At 43.9% G+C, this 15332-nt stretch overlaps 1 protein-coding gene across 3 annotated transcripts in view; it reads left to right on the top strand.

The window, feature by feature from the left end:
- Positions 1-15332, top strand: part of SEMA5A (semaphorin 5A) — a 444249-nt gene that overhangs the window by 378508 nt on the left and 50409 nt on the right. For all 3 annotated transcript variants that reach the window (XM_032469911.1, XM_032469912.1, XM_032469908.1), the window contains one exon: positions 5566-5713. In XM_032469911.1, the coding sequence (XP_032325802.1) occupies positions 5566-5713 (148 nt within the window). The remainder of the gene's footprint in view (positions 1-5565; positions 5714-15332) is intronic.

Below are 15332 nucleotides of genomic sequence, written 5' to 3'. Positions count from 1 at the left end.
AGAGACCCAGGAACCTATAGGGGTTTGCTATATGATTTTTCTTTGTCTTCATGTGCTAGTTTGCTTAATCCTGTGATGAGCCAAAGTGATGCCCTTTGCAGCTCATTATCATTACTCTTCCTTAATGGTTTCTCTAGCTTTTTCTTGGGATAAAAAATAATCTTAGGGAAGACTCAACACATGCACAGTTTCTCCTGTGCCACAAAAGTTTCCATTATTCCAGTATGGCCCAGCAAAGGAACAATCACTTAGAGCAAACCAAGAAGAAACTAGTTCTAGCAGGGCTCTGGTTGGTTCAGGCTGACAGAGGTTGCAGTGAGGCACCAGCATGGACTGAACCAGAACCGAACACAATTCGTAGCATCAGGAACTAGGGCAAGGAGCATGGTAATGGTATTGAGGATCTAGTCTATGAAGAGCCGTGTACGACAGTTCTCTTCAAGGAGACTAGGTTTGTGGAAAAATGGATAATTTATGGAGAAATAGTTCTTGGGTTATTAATTCACTTTTAAATGCAAAATGAGAATGAGCAGTCATGGGCAAAATTAAAATCTTAATTTTTAATGCATCATGAAGTGCATCTGTGACTTCCAGGGCTTTAAGATACTAGTGATGCAGGAGAGCCAATAAAATTTCAAAAATGTTTAGTTTAGAATTTGGGAAAAATCAGGTGTGTGAAAAGGACTAGAGAATGAGGAACCAGTGGCTGGTCTATTGTGTGGCTATTTTATCCATAAATTAATAAAAATCCTTCCACAAGCAGAGTTGCCAAGGTTACTAACTTACAACTCCCATTGTTTGTGACCAAAAAAGACACCGCGGCCCAATTGCGAGCTTAACAAGTGGTACTGCTCTCGGAAGCTTGTGCTAGTCGGGGAGGGAGTAAGGGGCTCAGACAGACAGTACTGCCTTGAAATTGCAGAGCGTCCGCAGTTAGGAGCCAGTGAGGGCTTAGCCCCTGAGCACACTCTCCCAGGGTGAGTTGCGAGTGAAACCCAGACATAAAGGGCCAGACTAACCTGGCAATTTCTATTTCCCTCTGACCCCCCTTGCAGAGGGTCACCTGGTCATATATTCTGGCGTGTGATTTCACAGGACTGCTGTAGAAGGCGACAGGGAAGCAGGAAGGCCCGTTGTTGACATGCTTAAAAACACAGCCAAGTACATAATTTATTAAGACTGGTTGAAATTTGTCCCACTCTTGGGCATATATCCGGAAGACGAAATTTGAAAAGGTAATTCTCCCCAGTGTTCATAGCAGCACTATTTACAATAGCCAAGACATGGAAGCCACCTAAATGTCCGCTGACAGAGGACTGGATAAAGAAGCTGTGGTGTATCTACAATGGAATTTTTAACGCATCCGTGACTTTCAGAGCTTTAAGAATGCAGGAAAGCCAGTAAAATTTCAAAATGTTTAGTTTACTCAGCCATTAAAGAGAATGGAATAATACCATTCGCAGCAGCATGGATGGACCTGGAGATGGTCATTCTAAGTGAAGTAACTCAGACACAAACATCATATGATATCATGTATATTTGGAATCTAAAAAAAAAATGATACAAATGAACTTATTTACAAAACATAAATAGACTCACAGACATAGAAATCAATCTTATGGCAGTTACCAGAGGGGGAAGGGGAGGGATAAATTTGGATTTTAACAGATACACACTACTATATGTATATATAAAATAGATAAACAACAAAGACGCACTGTAGAGCACAGGGAACTATATTCGATATCTTGTAATAACCTAAAATGGAAAGAAATCTGAAAAAGAAGTATGTGTGTGTATATATATATATAAGGCACATATATATATAAACGGAATCACTTTGCTGTATATCTGAAACTAATGAAACATTGTAAGTCAACTATACTTCAATAAAAAAGGGGGGAAATGAAATAACATAAAAATGTAAATATTCGAATGAAACAGCAGATAATGAAAAAAAGTGATTTACACACTGAAAAAAAAAAAGGAGAGAAAGTGTATGCTGCACGCAGTTTCCGGTTCCCCTGCAGGAGACGTTAAGCGGGTACATGCCGAGCGGGTTCGGGGGGCTGCGCAGGCCACGCTGAGCTGGTCCTCAGGCGCTGTGATTCACTGTGCTGCAGGGAAGTGGTAACTCAGATGCTGTGCTGTTTATTAAAAGTCAAAGGTTTTATAAGCACTTTTAGGAAGATTTTCCTTTGCCCTCCCTGCTCTTATGGTTGGCTGGGTTTTGTTTTTGAAAGCTGAAATTAGTGTCAAGGAGTCGAGGAAGTCCAGACCCTTTAAATGTCGGCAAAATCATCTTGGAAGCACGAGGGGGCCTTCAGTCCACAGTGAGAGAAGCTCCACGTGGACATTTTGAATTAAATGCTGAGAGTTCTGAAGTTCCGAGTTTTCTTGACTTATCCTCTTCCAAACGCGTTCTCAAAACAAACGGCAGTTTGGGATTAACAGATACGCTTTACTGTATGTGAAATAGGTGAACAACAAGGGCCTATTGTACAGCACAGGGAACTGTATTCAGTTTCTTGCAATGAGACGTAATTGAAAAGAAGCTGAAAAAATATATATATACATATATGTGTAAGTATAAATGAACCGTTTTGCTGAACACCTGAAACTGATACTGTAAATCGACCACACTTCCATAAAAAATAAGAATGAAAGAACAAACGCCCGGCCGCGTCCCGGTAGCACACCCCGCACACTGACACGTACGCTAATAACCACGAGAGTCAGGACCTCTGGCTTGATTACAGCCCTCTGCAGGTGCACAGGCTTCCTAAAGCCGAATGCTTTTACTCTGTCATGTCCTCAATGCCGTCTGGCCCTTCTGTCTAGAGGTTACACTCTCTTGATTAGAAGCCTCCTTCCATTTCCCCCCATGTGTAATCATGTCCAGCGTCCTGAGCTCCGAGAGTCCGGGCCCTGGAAGACTATCTGTCTTAAAAGTGGAACATACGAAGAAGGGTGGTAACTGTTCAGTTTCACTGGCTGCTCTTTCCTGTGAAGATGTAGAGATGAAACCCTTTTCCTGATCGGTTCTTGGCTCTCTGGAGGCTTCTGCTGTGAAACACCCACTCTCCCTGCCTAGAAGTCAGCACGCCTCCCGCTGTCAGTGGAGAGGCTGACCTGGGATCCTTATTTAGTTGCTCTTCTGTACATGCACACAGACCCCGTGGGTGTCCCTTCGTCTCCTCTGACCACCTCCATGCTGTAACAAACTCAGATCCAGCTGCTCGCTGCTCAAAAACCAGTACCCGCGAGGCAAGCGTTAGTAGAAATGGAAAACATTGCTTTTTATCAGAAAGCCAGCAATCTGGAGAGAAGGTGGACTCAGTGTCCCCAAAAACCAACTCCAAGGATTCTGCTTGGCCATGAAAGTTTTCAAAGGGAAAAGGGGAAATAATGTCAGTTAACCCTTGAGGTAGGAGGTCCGCGTCCTCGTCACCCCCACCACACACAGGCTTGTCGACGTCTCCTGACCTTCCTCTAGATGCCAACTTGGTCACACAGTTTGTTCACAAGGTTACTGAAGGGGAGGCCAGGGAAGAGACCTGGTCACCTGTTAATTATTCTCCGTTGCTGCTTCTTTGATCTACGGGAAGAACCAACAGGTTAGGCAAGATATTGTGTGATCAAAAGATTTGAAAGGTGTGCTTAGGCCGGAGCTGAGTGGGGCATGGGGGCGCCTGGTTTAAAAGTTAGTTTCAGCATAGCTTTGCTAAGGTGACAGGAGAAAGAGGTTTCCTGCAAAGAGCTGCTTACAATCCTGTTTGTCTAACGTGTGATGTCTCTCCCTTGGGTTGTTGTGTGCACACCCTCCTGGCTGGCATTTGCTCCGTCAGCTCCTCCTGCCGGTGCCCGCACCTGCCTCTGGGGCCTCAGAACCCACACTCAGCATGTGCTCCGGCACCAGCTCGGGCGAGACACCAGCTCCTGAAGCCCAGCCTCCGCTCTCTGGCTCTGATGATGCTGTCTTGTCTCTGGAGCTTTCAGGCATTTCCTCAGTTCCGTGTGAATGAAGCTCAAGTTCTCGCACCCCATTTGTATGAGGACAGGTCATTCCCCTCGCCGCCTTTTCCTGCTCACTTCTCAGCCGTCTTTCTCCGTCACTCTTCCCATTCCCACCTTCCATCCTTTCCCAGAATGCCAGCTGACTCCCTTCGGCTCGGACTGGCTTTTTGCTTTTCGTTGCTCTACCTGTTCCTGAAGCCAACATATTCTGCGTTAAATGTCCCTGGCTTGTTGGGAAACAGTTGACTCAGCCTGTGCTGTCAGGAACCTACACTCCCCAAATTACGCTTCCCACTTCCTGGAAGCCAGCTGCCGCTTACCCCTAAGATAGCGTCTTCTGTCCTGCACGTCCTGGGCCTGTGTCCATCTCCTTGTATTTACCTCAGGTTGTACTCACCTGTGAGAGGGAGGCACTCTTTGTGATGCCCTTTGCATAAATAGGGCCCTGCAGGATAAGTGCTTATTAATAATGACGACATTGAAGGTGACTGACACAGCTAGCGGATAGGAACCTCTGTCTCTTGTTTCTGAAGGCAGATGGCCTGGGGTGGAGGAAGGAGACAGAAAAAGCCTTACATCCTTGTGTTCTCTGGAAGCTAAATGTGTGCTTGGGAGGGGCACTGTCGAAGTTAAATAGTCCTGCAAGTTGTCAAATGTGTCTCTCTGAGTTTGGCTACATTCAGAATAACATCTTCCCTATGAGCTGTAACTTGTTCAAGGCCAGGCTGCTTCTTTCTGATTTTTTGTTTTTCTTTTTTGGTTTGTTTGTTTCCCTTACTTTACTTTATTTCACTTGTCGTGTTAAAGACTGAGGAGAAATTTGATCTATTTAAAGCTAAGGAAGATCTTGTAGATTTGGCTAAAAATTGGCAATATGAATGCACTTGTAGAGATATAGTCAATCACTGAAAAAAAATGTAGTAGATGTAAATAGTAATTCAACTCTTTTTGAATAAGTGAGTAACTGGTGGTCATTTAGATTAAAGTTGTTGGACATCATTCTAAGAGTCTACAGATAAATTTAAAAATACAACAACCTAGGCAGTAGATGACATGATGCTTTGTGCTAAAATTACACTTTCACTTTTTTTTAATTTATATTAATAGGATTGTGGGCTTTATTTGATTTGAGGATGAGAAATGAATTCCAAATACAATTTGCTGACTTTGTGTTCATAACTACTTTATCTTTCAGTGTTTGTGTTGCGAAGATAAATGCCCTGCCTAGATATTTTTCTCTGTGTTCTCATTTTTTGGGTGTCTATTTGAAGGGTTTTGTTTTGTTTGTTTCTCCTTTAATTGGCTGCACAGGAAGATCCATCCTGCATTGTGAGTTCCGCATTTTCTTCACTGTCTCCCGCGCATCCCATTGTCTGTGCACACGCGGCATGGCCAGCACCACATCTGCCTCTTTCCCTGCAACCACTCGGAATACAAAGCACCCCTCCACGCGGAGCATGCCCATGTGTTCAACATCTGGTGCAGGGACGGAGAGTGGCAGGGTCTGTGGCCTCACCATGCTTCTTCCTCTTGGTTTCCCCATTACAGATACTGCAATGAGCATCTGCTGTGCCCCCCACACATGTTCTGGACAGGCTGGGGTCCCTGGGAACGGTGCACAGCCCAGTGTGGGGGCGGCATTCAAGCTCGCCGCAGAACCTGCGAGAACGGGCCTGACTGTGCGGGCTGCAATGTGGTGAGTAGGGACCTAGAGCTGGGAGTCCAGTGTCATCCCACACTGAGTGCTCTGCACACAGTGGGTCCTCTGCATGCACTTGATACACCGCAAATATTAGGTATTTTACAAATACTGGATGCTCTACACGCTGGGTGCTCTGCAAACACTAGATTCTGGACAGACGCTGGGTGTTCTGCAAATGTGAAATGCTCTGTAAACATGACACATCCAGGCACCAGATGCTCTGCATGCACTAGATGCTGTGAATCACACAGGTCTCTCTGGTTAATGAGAATGTCTGGAGGAGACCCTGGAAATTCAGAGTGTCCTAAAGGCAGCTTGAAATCAATGTTCGCATATGGGATAAACCACCCCAGGAGTTTTCCAGTTCTCATTTCTGAGCTGGGGCAAAAACTGCAGCCTTCTTAACTCTGGGCGCTATATTTGGTTTGGGAAAATGGGATAAGGTTGTCACTGAGCCCACACTAAGGTATAAAACTCAGATAAACCTGAGATACCGAGGACTGGGAAACTTTATGGGGTCATTGGCAGAGCACACTTGGTGCCAGTTCAGAGAGAATAAAAGACAACTTATGGTTTTGTTTTTCTTCTGCCTGAGCAGGTCGTATTTCTTTTAACACTTTAGATTCTCAAATAAAATTCCACTGTGCATAGGCCTGTTGTTGTTCTTCCTGTGCTATCTGTCAGAGTGATTGAGCACTGAAGGCTGCTGGGCTCTCACTTCATTCGCCTGCCCCTGGTGCTGGCACTGCAGAGTGAATGCCAAGACATGGGGATGTTTTGGTGGAGAGGTGCAGCATGAGAAGGTCTGGCTCGGCACCCTTCCTGTCTGATCTTCCCGTTGGTCCTCGCAGCAATTTCATAACCTTGGTTCGTGAGGCTGAGTGATGTTTTTGTGCTGCTGCAAAGCTTGTTTTTGTGAAATGCAAAAGCCACACACTCCAGATAGCCTTGGGAAATTTGGAGAGAGGAAGAGGGTTATGAGGTGCTTTGTCAGATATTACGCCCAACCCAAGGAGATTTCCTTTATTGGGATTTGCAATTAGATTCCTTCCCCTTTGCACTGGCAAAGATATTGCAGTAGCTTTAAAAGAATCTATTACTGATTATAGAAGCACTTCTTTCCAGGTCAGCCTGAATTAAATTTGAACCACGGAAAATCTCAGTGTCCAGTTTGGGATGATATATTGATTGGTATGTCAGTGCTGAGATTTAAATTTATTTATGAAAATGTGAAAGGTAAATCTGTCAACCTTCACATGTTCTAGGAAAACAATCCAAACGCGGTAGATTTATTTTTTGCTAAAATACATCATTGCTGTTCCTGGCAGCTCGGCACCTAAGACTGGGGTCTCTACTCCCATGTCCAGGTTTGTCTCATCTGCTGGGAAACCACAGGGATGGATGACCTGAGTCGATCTTGCACTTTAGTTTCTAAAACTTTGCAATACGAGGAACTCAGAAAACATTCTAAGTCATTCTTTTTTTTATTGCAAACTGACTTCAGTAATTACACTTAAAACTGATTTAATGAAAGAAAATATATTAAGGAAAGTATAGCGTATTTTTTATGTAGTCACTGTTGTGTGTGTGAGAGAGATACATCTGATTATAAATGTAAAAATGGAATGTCTCTCTCTAAAATGTTAATATATTTCTTTGTTTATTTGTGTCTAAATTTACCGAATTATGGTTTCTGAAACAAATATAGTATCAGTTTTCAAATCCAGAAGAATATTATGCATGTCTCCAGTGAGCCTAATACAAGTTTTTAGGTATTTTAGTTGAGTTTTTTTTTTTTTCCTTCTTTCCCCACTATAGTTAATTTACTGGCCGTGTAATTCCAGGAAGGTGTTATTGAAGTACAACGGAGAAATCTCTTCTTTTATGATAGAAGCACAGCATTTATTTTTTCCCACGTTTTAAAAAAATGTATTCCAGTTTCTGTCTCTTCTAAAGCAGGACTGCCAGCCCATGCCAAGTGAAGAATATAATCAGAATGAAGACTTAGTTTATTTGGATTGCTTAGAAAATGTATCCTAGCAATTAAATTCCTAAGATGGTTATTTAAAAATAATAGCTATGTAGGTAATGTAATGTGTTGATCATATTTTAGCTGCAGGTTAGAAATCTTTGGCCACAAAGTATGTTTTGTTTTTGAGGGGGGTCTTTTAACCAGATAGTGGCTGTTGATATAGGTAATGTATTGATTTTTGGAGTCACAAAGTGGAGTATCTGCTTTCCTTTTTCTGGCTGGGTGACAAGCTGGGTGACATTTCTGTATCAGGGCCCCCTCCTCTGAGAAGGGGGGCAGGCGCCTCTCTCCCAGAGCTGCTCCAAGTATCAAACATGGTGATGCGTGTGCGGTCCTGCCAGAAGGTCTCACCTTTTGCCGCCTTCACTGTGAGTTCTCTTTCCTACCCTCATTTCTTTCATTGTAATTCCTGGGCTCCAGCTGCTTCTCTGAGCTCACGTTTATTAAAAATGACTGCATGCTAATGAAATGTTATTTACCCAGTAAAGGACAGGTTTATGGAAAGTGTAAGAACTTGAACTTCCTGAGCACTGCAGCAGCCAAAGGAAAGAGCTGATTTCAAGTTCAAGTGTGAATGGGATGTAAAAGACTTGAGACTCTTTTCTTGCTCCATCATTTTTAAATTGAAATTTCACGAAAAGATATCCCACATTTCACCTGTGAAGCTCATATGTCCTTGTCTTTGAACAAATCCCCAAACCTTTGTTGAAGTCTCAGTAAGAGATGGTCCATTCAGATCCTTAAGGACCCTCACTGAGAGCTGTTAGTTTTTTCTGTGAAACACTGCGCCTAAAGTTCCAAATGTTGATATCTCTTCGTGATCCTGATTTCCGTTCTTTTGGGTAAATATGCAGAAGTGGGCTTGCTCGATCATTTGGAAGTTTTATTTTTAACTTTTGAGAAACCTCCATCCATTTTGCGTAGTGGCTGCACCATTTTGCGTTCGCATCCGTGACGTGCAAGGGTTCCCATTCCTCCACGTCTGAAAGAACTAAAGTCGGATCTCGAAGAGCTCTCTGCACTCCCACATTCACCGCCACACTACTCACAGTAGCCAGGATGTGGAAACAACCTAATGCCCACCTCCAATGAGTGGGTAGAGAAAATATGCTGTATACATACAACGTAACACTGTTCAGCCTTTAAAAAGAAGGAAATTCTGCAATTTGTGCCAACATGGATGAACCCTGAGGACATTATGCTCCGTGAAATTAGCCAGCACAGAAGGACAAATCCTGGGTGACTCCACTTGCAGGAGGTACCTCAAATGGTCAGATGCATAGAATCGAAGAGCTGAATGGTGGTTCCCAGGGGCCGGGTGGAGAGGGAAATGGGGAAATGAAGTGTCAGCTAAGCAAGATGAGCAGGTTTTGGAGGTCTGCTGTCCAGCTTTGCACCTGTTGCCCACAAGACAGTATCGAACACTTAAAAGTTTAAGAAGGGAGATCTCATGTTAAATGTTCTTACCAAGATGAAATAAAATAAGAAAAAAATAAAGGTAAAGAAAAGTAAGTTCCAGATGTTGATGGCTTGGGCACCAGGGAGCCTTGGGTTGTCTGCGGACTCGACTGACAAACACAGATGGAGGGTCTGGATCTTCTGCAGCCAATTAATTGTTTGAACCTGAGGTCCCCCCAACCCCATGCGCCCTCTGGGCCCTGGCCTTCCTTGCTGAAGTGCAGGGCAAAGCGAGCCAGCGTCCGAGTCCCCGGGCCCTAAAATCGTGGACTCTGTGATCCTGTAGCTCTTCTCTGAACCCTGGGGGCACATGTGTCCACCTGACTGCAGAGCCACTTGTAGCAAATATCCTTCCCTGGGGGCTAAGTTTGGAATGAGACACATGAAGACACTTAGAAAGCACAGACCCCAGGGCGGCAGTGGAGGGAAATAGGGGGACATGCTGTGACTTTTCCAGCACCTGCCGAGACTTAGGGACAATCCAGCTGCCTCTCCTTCCGTTACAAGCACTCTGTAAGCATGAGGTTCCTAGTGCTTACGGATGAAGAGTGAGAGTGAGACAGCCCAGGCAGGTGCACTGCTCCAGGGCACTGAGCCGGCCCAAGAGGGCCAGGGCCCCAGGGAGAAGGTGGCACCATCCTGGTTACTTTTCCCCTTCCACCTGCCGGAAAACGGCTGAGAGAGGGTCAGTGTTTGTTCCAAGTCCCACTGGCTGGGATGTAAGCCACAACAGTGACTTGGAATCTCAGGGTTGCAATTATTTTATTGAAAATAATTCGATCATTTTAGAATAGCCACTTTGGGCTTAATTATCATTGGCATCATTTTGCTTCATTTTTAATCTTTTTTTTGGCATTATCTAATAACCACGAGGATAATTGTTATATCAAGTCTTACAAACCCTAGCTTACTGCGTAATATCAGATGAAATATTGAAAGGAACTTAGAATGAACCACGCTGGAGCTATAATCCATGCATGTTATGATATACTGAAATTCTGTTGCATAATGAAATAATTAACTTTAATTGAGTGCCTACTGCATACTGTGCACTGCGCTAGGAGCGTTTAAATTGATTATGTTTATTCCTCCTGTATTCCTGTTAGGCATTTTTTTTTAATTGAAGTATAGCTGATTTACGGTGTTGTGTTACTTTCATGTGTAATCATAATGATTCAATTACACGTATATTATGTTCTTTTTCAGGTTCTTTTCAATTATAGGTTATTGCAAGCTACTGAACATAGTTCCCTGTGCTGTACAGTAGGGCCTTGTTGTTTATGTGTTTTATATATAGTAATTGTATCTGCAAATCCTGAACTCCTAATTTATCCCTCTTCCCCAGCCCTTTCCCCTTTGGTAACCATAAGTTTGTTTTCTATGTCTTTGAGTCTGTTTCTGTTTTATAAATAAGTTCATTGTCAGTCAGAGAAAGGCAAGTATCATATGGTATCACTTATATGTGGAATCTAAAAAAAAGTGATACAAATGAACATAGGCAGTGTTCATTATTACCTCCACTTGGAGATGGGAAACTCAACTTGAGAAAGACTAACAAACTTGGCGGGTAGCCAGTTGCTAGTGGGTGACAGGGCCAGCATTTGAGAACTGGTTCTCAAGGCACAAATAGAATTTAATGACACAATGACATTTGCATAATTTTTTGTTCAGTGTTAAGTAATAAATGAGAGGATCTTATTTTTCTTTACTCCTAGTTAGTACAAAGTATATCTTAAAAGAAAGAGAAGCTTCTTTTGTCTTTCCATCACATTTCTCTCATTCCTTAACACCTTGATGTCCATAATACTCTGATCATATTCTTCCAGCCAACCATGAGAGTTTCTTTGAGAGATTCTCATGAACATGGAAATTAATTGAAGACAAACTCATAACCCAAATCTTAATTCTGTGTTTTGGTTGAAAATTAACAACACACAATGGGAAGAAAGACATAAAATATGATAGTATACAAATGGAATTGCTTCTCAAATTAATGTCACTCGGGATTCCCTCAAAAGTTCAGCAGGTGTGCCGAAGAATGAAACTAAAGATGGTGTTGGGCACAGCAGAGATAATTCAAAAACAGAAACAGACTTCGTCCTGCCAGCACTGCATTTATTACTGAAATATCACCCACTGTAAAACAGTTGACAAAAGCAGTGATTTAAGGTATCAACAGGGAGCATCATTGGAGAGATATCTATTTCTTAGATACAAAAAAAATAAAATAAACTGGACCACAGAAGGCCCTGGAAGTTCAGGAATAAAGCCATTACCATCAATACATTCTGTCAAAGGGATGCTGTGAAGGTTAATCGGAGTTGATGTAACAAACTAAGAATTGTCTGTGTCAGATCATGGCACTATGGATACGTTCAGGAGCAAGTGAAACCCGGCAATTGGAAGTTTAAATAGGTTGTGATGGACGAAAATAATGACAGTATTACAACATAACTCATTTTTGTGGCACATGTCAGAGTTTGCAAAATATTCTAGGAAATGTCATCTCATGTATTCCTGATCTTCCAACTGAGAAAATCAGGGCCCAGAGAAAGGAATTTACATACGTGAAACCCTGCAGCAGGCAGAGCGAGGCCCTGGGGCCAGGCCTTCTGAGCCTGAGGAGCTGACCGGTCCGGGATGCTGTGGCCTCGTCAGACGATGCTGGGGCAGAACTAGACTAATGGGCAGGAGTGGATTTCCCACCCACAAAGCAGATCAGTTAAAGAAGGGAGTTATCAGAAGACATCTCTTTTCTCCTAGTTGGATAAAATTATCTCTAGCACCCCATTGTTTTTTAAGTATTAAAATACCTTCAAGAGTAACAACTTTCTTGCCATGGCACCTACTATTCAGATGGGACAGCTGGCACCTCCTCTCTGCATCGGATATAGACGAAACCCAAACTGAGAGACACTAACCTTCTAAACCCCAACAAGAAGTCTTTGAGTTGGCTGCTTGCTGGCGTGTGGCAATTAGAGTCCTTTGCACTGGTGTGTCGTGTTTCCTCGTGTTCCTCCTCTGTGGCTTTCCAGAGATCTGTGGTCCTGCTGTGGAGGACAGGAACATTTTTACGAGGAGGTACATCGCAAGTTTTCTCTTTATCTAATTTGTTTTGTTTGCTATTGTGAGTTTGCGCAACGTAAGCCCAGCACACACTAGACCAAGGTGCCTCGGCCTTGACAGCTTACACTAAGCTGTATGCGTTAGTTAAAGGGTTACAATTTCACTCTGGGCCAAGATCCACTTCTATGTGCTTAGTTCCTGCCCCGACAGTACCCTGGAAGCTCGGTCACAGGTGTGGATCTCTCCTGGGCTCCTTGCATGGCTCCTTATTGGACTGTCCGGAAGCCCTGCTTACTTTAATGAGCCAGTGGTCCTTCTGGGTTAAATACAACCAATTTGATGCATCTTTTATGAAAACACCATCTTGTGATTCTAAAAAGGCCATTTTCTTAATTACAATTTAATAAATAAAATTAAGTAAAAGCAAATAGTTGATTTTAACTCCATTGAAAAGGTACAAACATCTTTATGGCTAAAAACAGTTTTTTTCATCACCATCACTACTTTCTACATGCCAGGTATGGTTTAAAATACTTCTTATGGATGTTATTACTTGTTCTTCCCAGTGAACCCATGATGTGGCATTATTACCAGAGTAACCATTTTTTAGGTATGGAAGCTTGGCACAAAGAGGCATGATGTCCCCTCCCACGTGCAGGGTAGCCAGACTCAAGGTGGGCAAACATCCTGACAGCTTGCGTGTTCCCCAGCTACATTCTGTAGCCTTGGTGAATATTTGAAAAATAATTTAAAAGGGTAAAACTTAAAAGACTCTGGTTTTCCTAATGTTAGAAACCTGTTTTACCCAGATGAGTATGATCCACAGCAAATTCGATAAGTGAATCATTGGAACTAAAATCAGAAAAAAGGCAATCATTTGTTACTTATTGGGAACAATAGATGACCCTTGTTGGCTTCTAAGAGTACATATAACTGAGAGTCTGGAGAGACCAGAGGATTCTTAGGGATGCTCCAGATATCCAGATGCACCTGGGAAAGGCACCCTCACCAATCCCTATCCTCCAGGGCCACTGCGTACAGGTGTGCAGGTTGTGCACTGCACAGTTCTAAGGGGGTGTTAAATGTCCTCTAGATGTGAGTATTGCCACCTTAGAAGGACAGTGTACAGTCTGGGTTCTCTGTGGGACTGCAGGGCCACGCTAGCCTTGGCCTGAGTACATGAAAACCAAGGTTCTTCAGAGCCTCCGAGACACTGGAGTGCTTGCCACCCTTCATTCCAGCCCGTGTTCTGCATCGTGGAGGTGGGAGCCGAGAGGAGCAAGCCTGGCATCTTAGCTTGAGCTCCTTTCAGAGTAGAGCCAGAGACAGAACAAGAGCTGAGACCACCTAATTATTCCTCAGGAGATGAATCTTCAGAGCAGATGGGAAGGGTGAGGGTAGCAAGGCAGAGAAGAAGGGAAGCCCACAAGGGTTTGTTATCAAGGCCACTGCCGAGGGCAGCAGGCAGAATCCCTCCAGGACGCCTGAGAAGCCTGCAGAGCACCCCCCAGAAGCGCCTGCCCTTCACGGCTCCCCTCGCTCCTGGGCTGCACCCTCACAAGCCCACAGTCTCCGTGAGCCTCAGAGAAGACTTGCTGTGAAAAGTCACAGGAAGTGAGGCTTGTGTCCCAGGTGGTCATGGCAGGCAGACAGTGGGCTCATAGGGTGGGGGCTGCAGTGTGGGGGGCCCCAAAACACTTGCTACACCTGGCTGCCTGAAGACAAATCCTGACCGCACTAGAAGGAACTTGTGAGCTCACGTTTTCTGAAGCTCCAATGATTGGGGTTAAACCCTGCCTGAGGCTCTCCTGCCTTGCAGGGTCCTGTGGACTCTTAAGAGCTTTCCCACCATACAATGGCTGTGCATGCTTATTATTGGGAAAACACTTGGGTTTCCATCAGGTTTTTTTTAGCACAGTGGTTCTCTATCGTGTGGACCGGTGCTTGCCCCGGATGCATAGGAGAAAAGCTGCTGGGGGCTCCTGGGAAATTCTGTTTGTCGCTCAGAAACAGACATGAGAAGGGAGGGCTCCTTTCTTTCTCTGGTCACTTGCATGTCAGAGCTGAAGCTGGGACTGTTACTCCCCACCTGCTGGCAGCCTGAGAGGGCCACCAGCTCAGGGCGGAGAGGGAGCAGGAGACACGATGGGCTGTCGGCCTGGGAGCCACCCTCAGCTGAGGACTGGCGGCCTGAGATCAAAAGTTCCCCATGGCTTCAGCTAGTTTGAGTCAAAACCATCCTCACTGCTCTGCCCACTTACTCTGCTCACCACTCTTACAAGTGCTTCAAATCTCAGATCCTCAAGGCTAGGAAGACCCCAGCTTTCTCCTTCTCCTCCTGTCTTTGGAAACTGCCTCTCAAATACCACTTCACAGTGGGTGCTCGCTCTTAATGCGGTATCTGTTAGAGATGATCTAAAATGTTCACGTCATCCCTGACCAGGAAAGCTCAACAAACGACCTTGACCTTCATGAAGACGGTCACAGTGTGCACTGTTCCTCTGCACTGTGCTCACAAAAGGCATTCTCTTGTATTTCCACATACTCATCTCTAAGGGAAATGACTGCCTCCCTGGCTGAAACCTGTTATTACACCTTTCAGAAGCACAGGGATGCAAAATTGGCTTTCTTTTGTTATGTTGAGACCTCAGTGAAGAGCTTGCAAATATGAAAGATTGTCAGAGTGAAAACGTCACATTTTGTTAAAAGAGGCTTGAGTATTTTGCAAAAGTTAACATCAGTACCCAAAATCGAACAATACAGAGGATGACCACAGAAGTGTAAGCATTCTGTAACTTGGAACTGGAAGTCTGGCCATCAAGTCTAAGAATGATGCATGATCCACATGGAGAGAAAAGAAAAATGATGGATTACAGGAATTAATCCATCAAAAGGTTGCCTCTAGGACATCAGTTCTTCTCCCATCTCTGGAAATTATAATTGGTATGGAGATCTGGAGTATTTCACAAAAAAAAAAAAAAAAGTTTTACTTACAGCACTTGGCAGAGTCTATTGCACACATTTTCTTTGGCTTTACAAAAAATCAAGTTTGTTTCT

The sequence above is a fragment of the Camelus ferus genome, chromosome 3 (assembly GCF_009834535.1).
Source record: "Camelus ferus isolate YT-003-E chromosome 3, BCGSAC_Cfer_1.0, whole genome shotgun sequence".
NCBI lineage: Eukaryota > Metazoa > Chordata > Mammalia > Artiodactyla > Camelidae > Camelus > Camelus ferus.
This window is presented reverse-complemented; position numbering and strand designations above follow the sequence as displayed.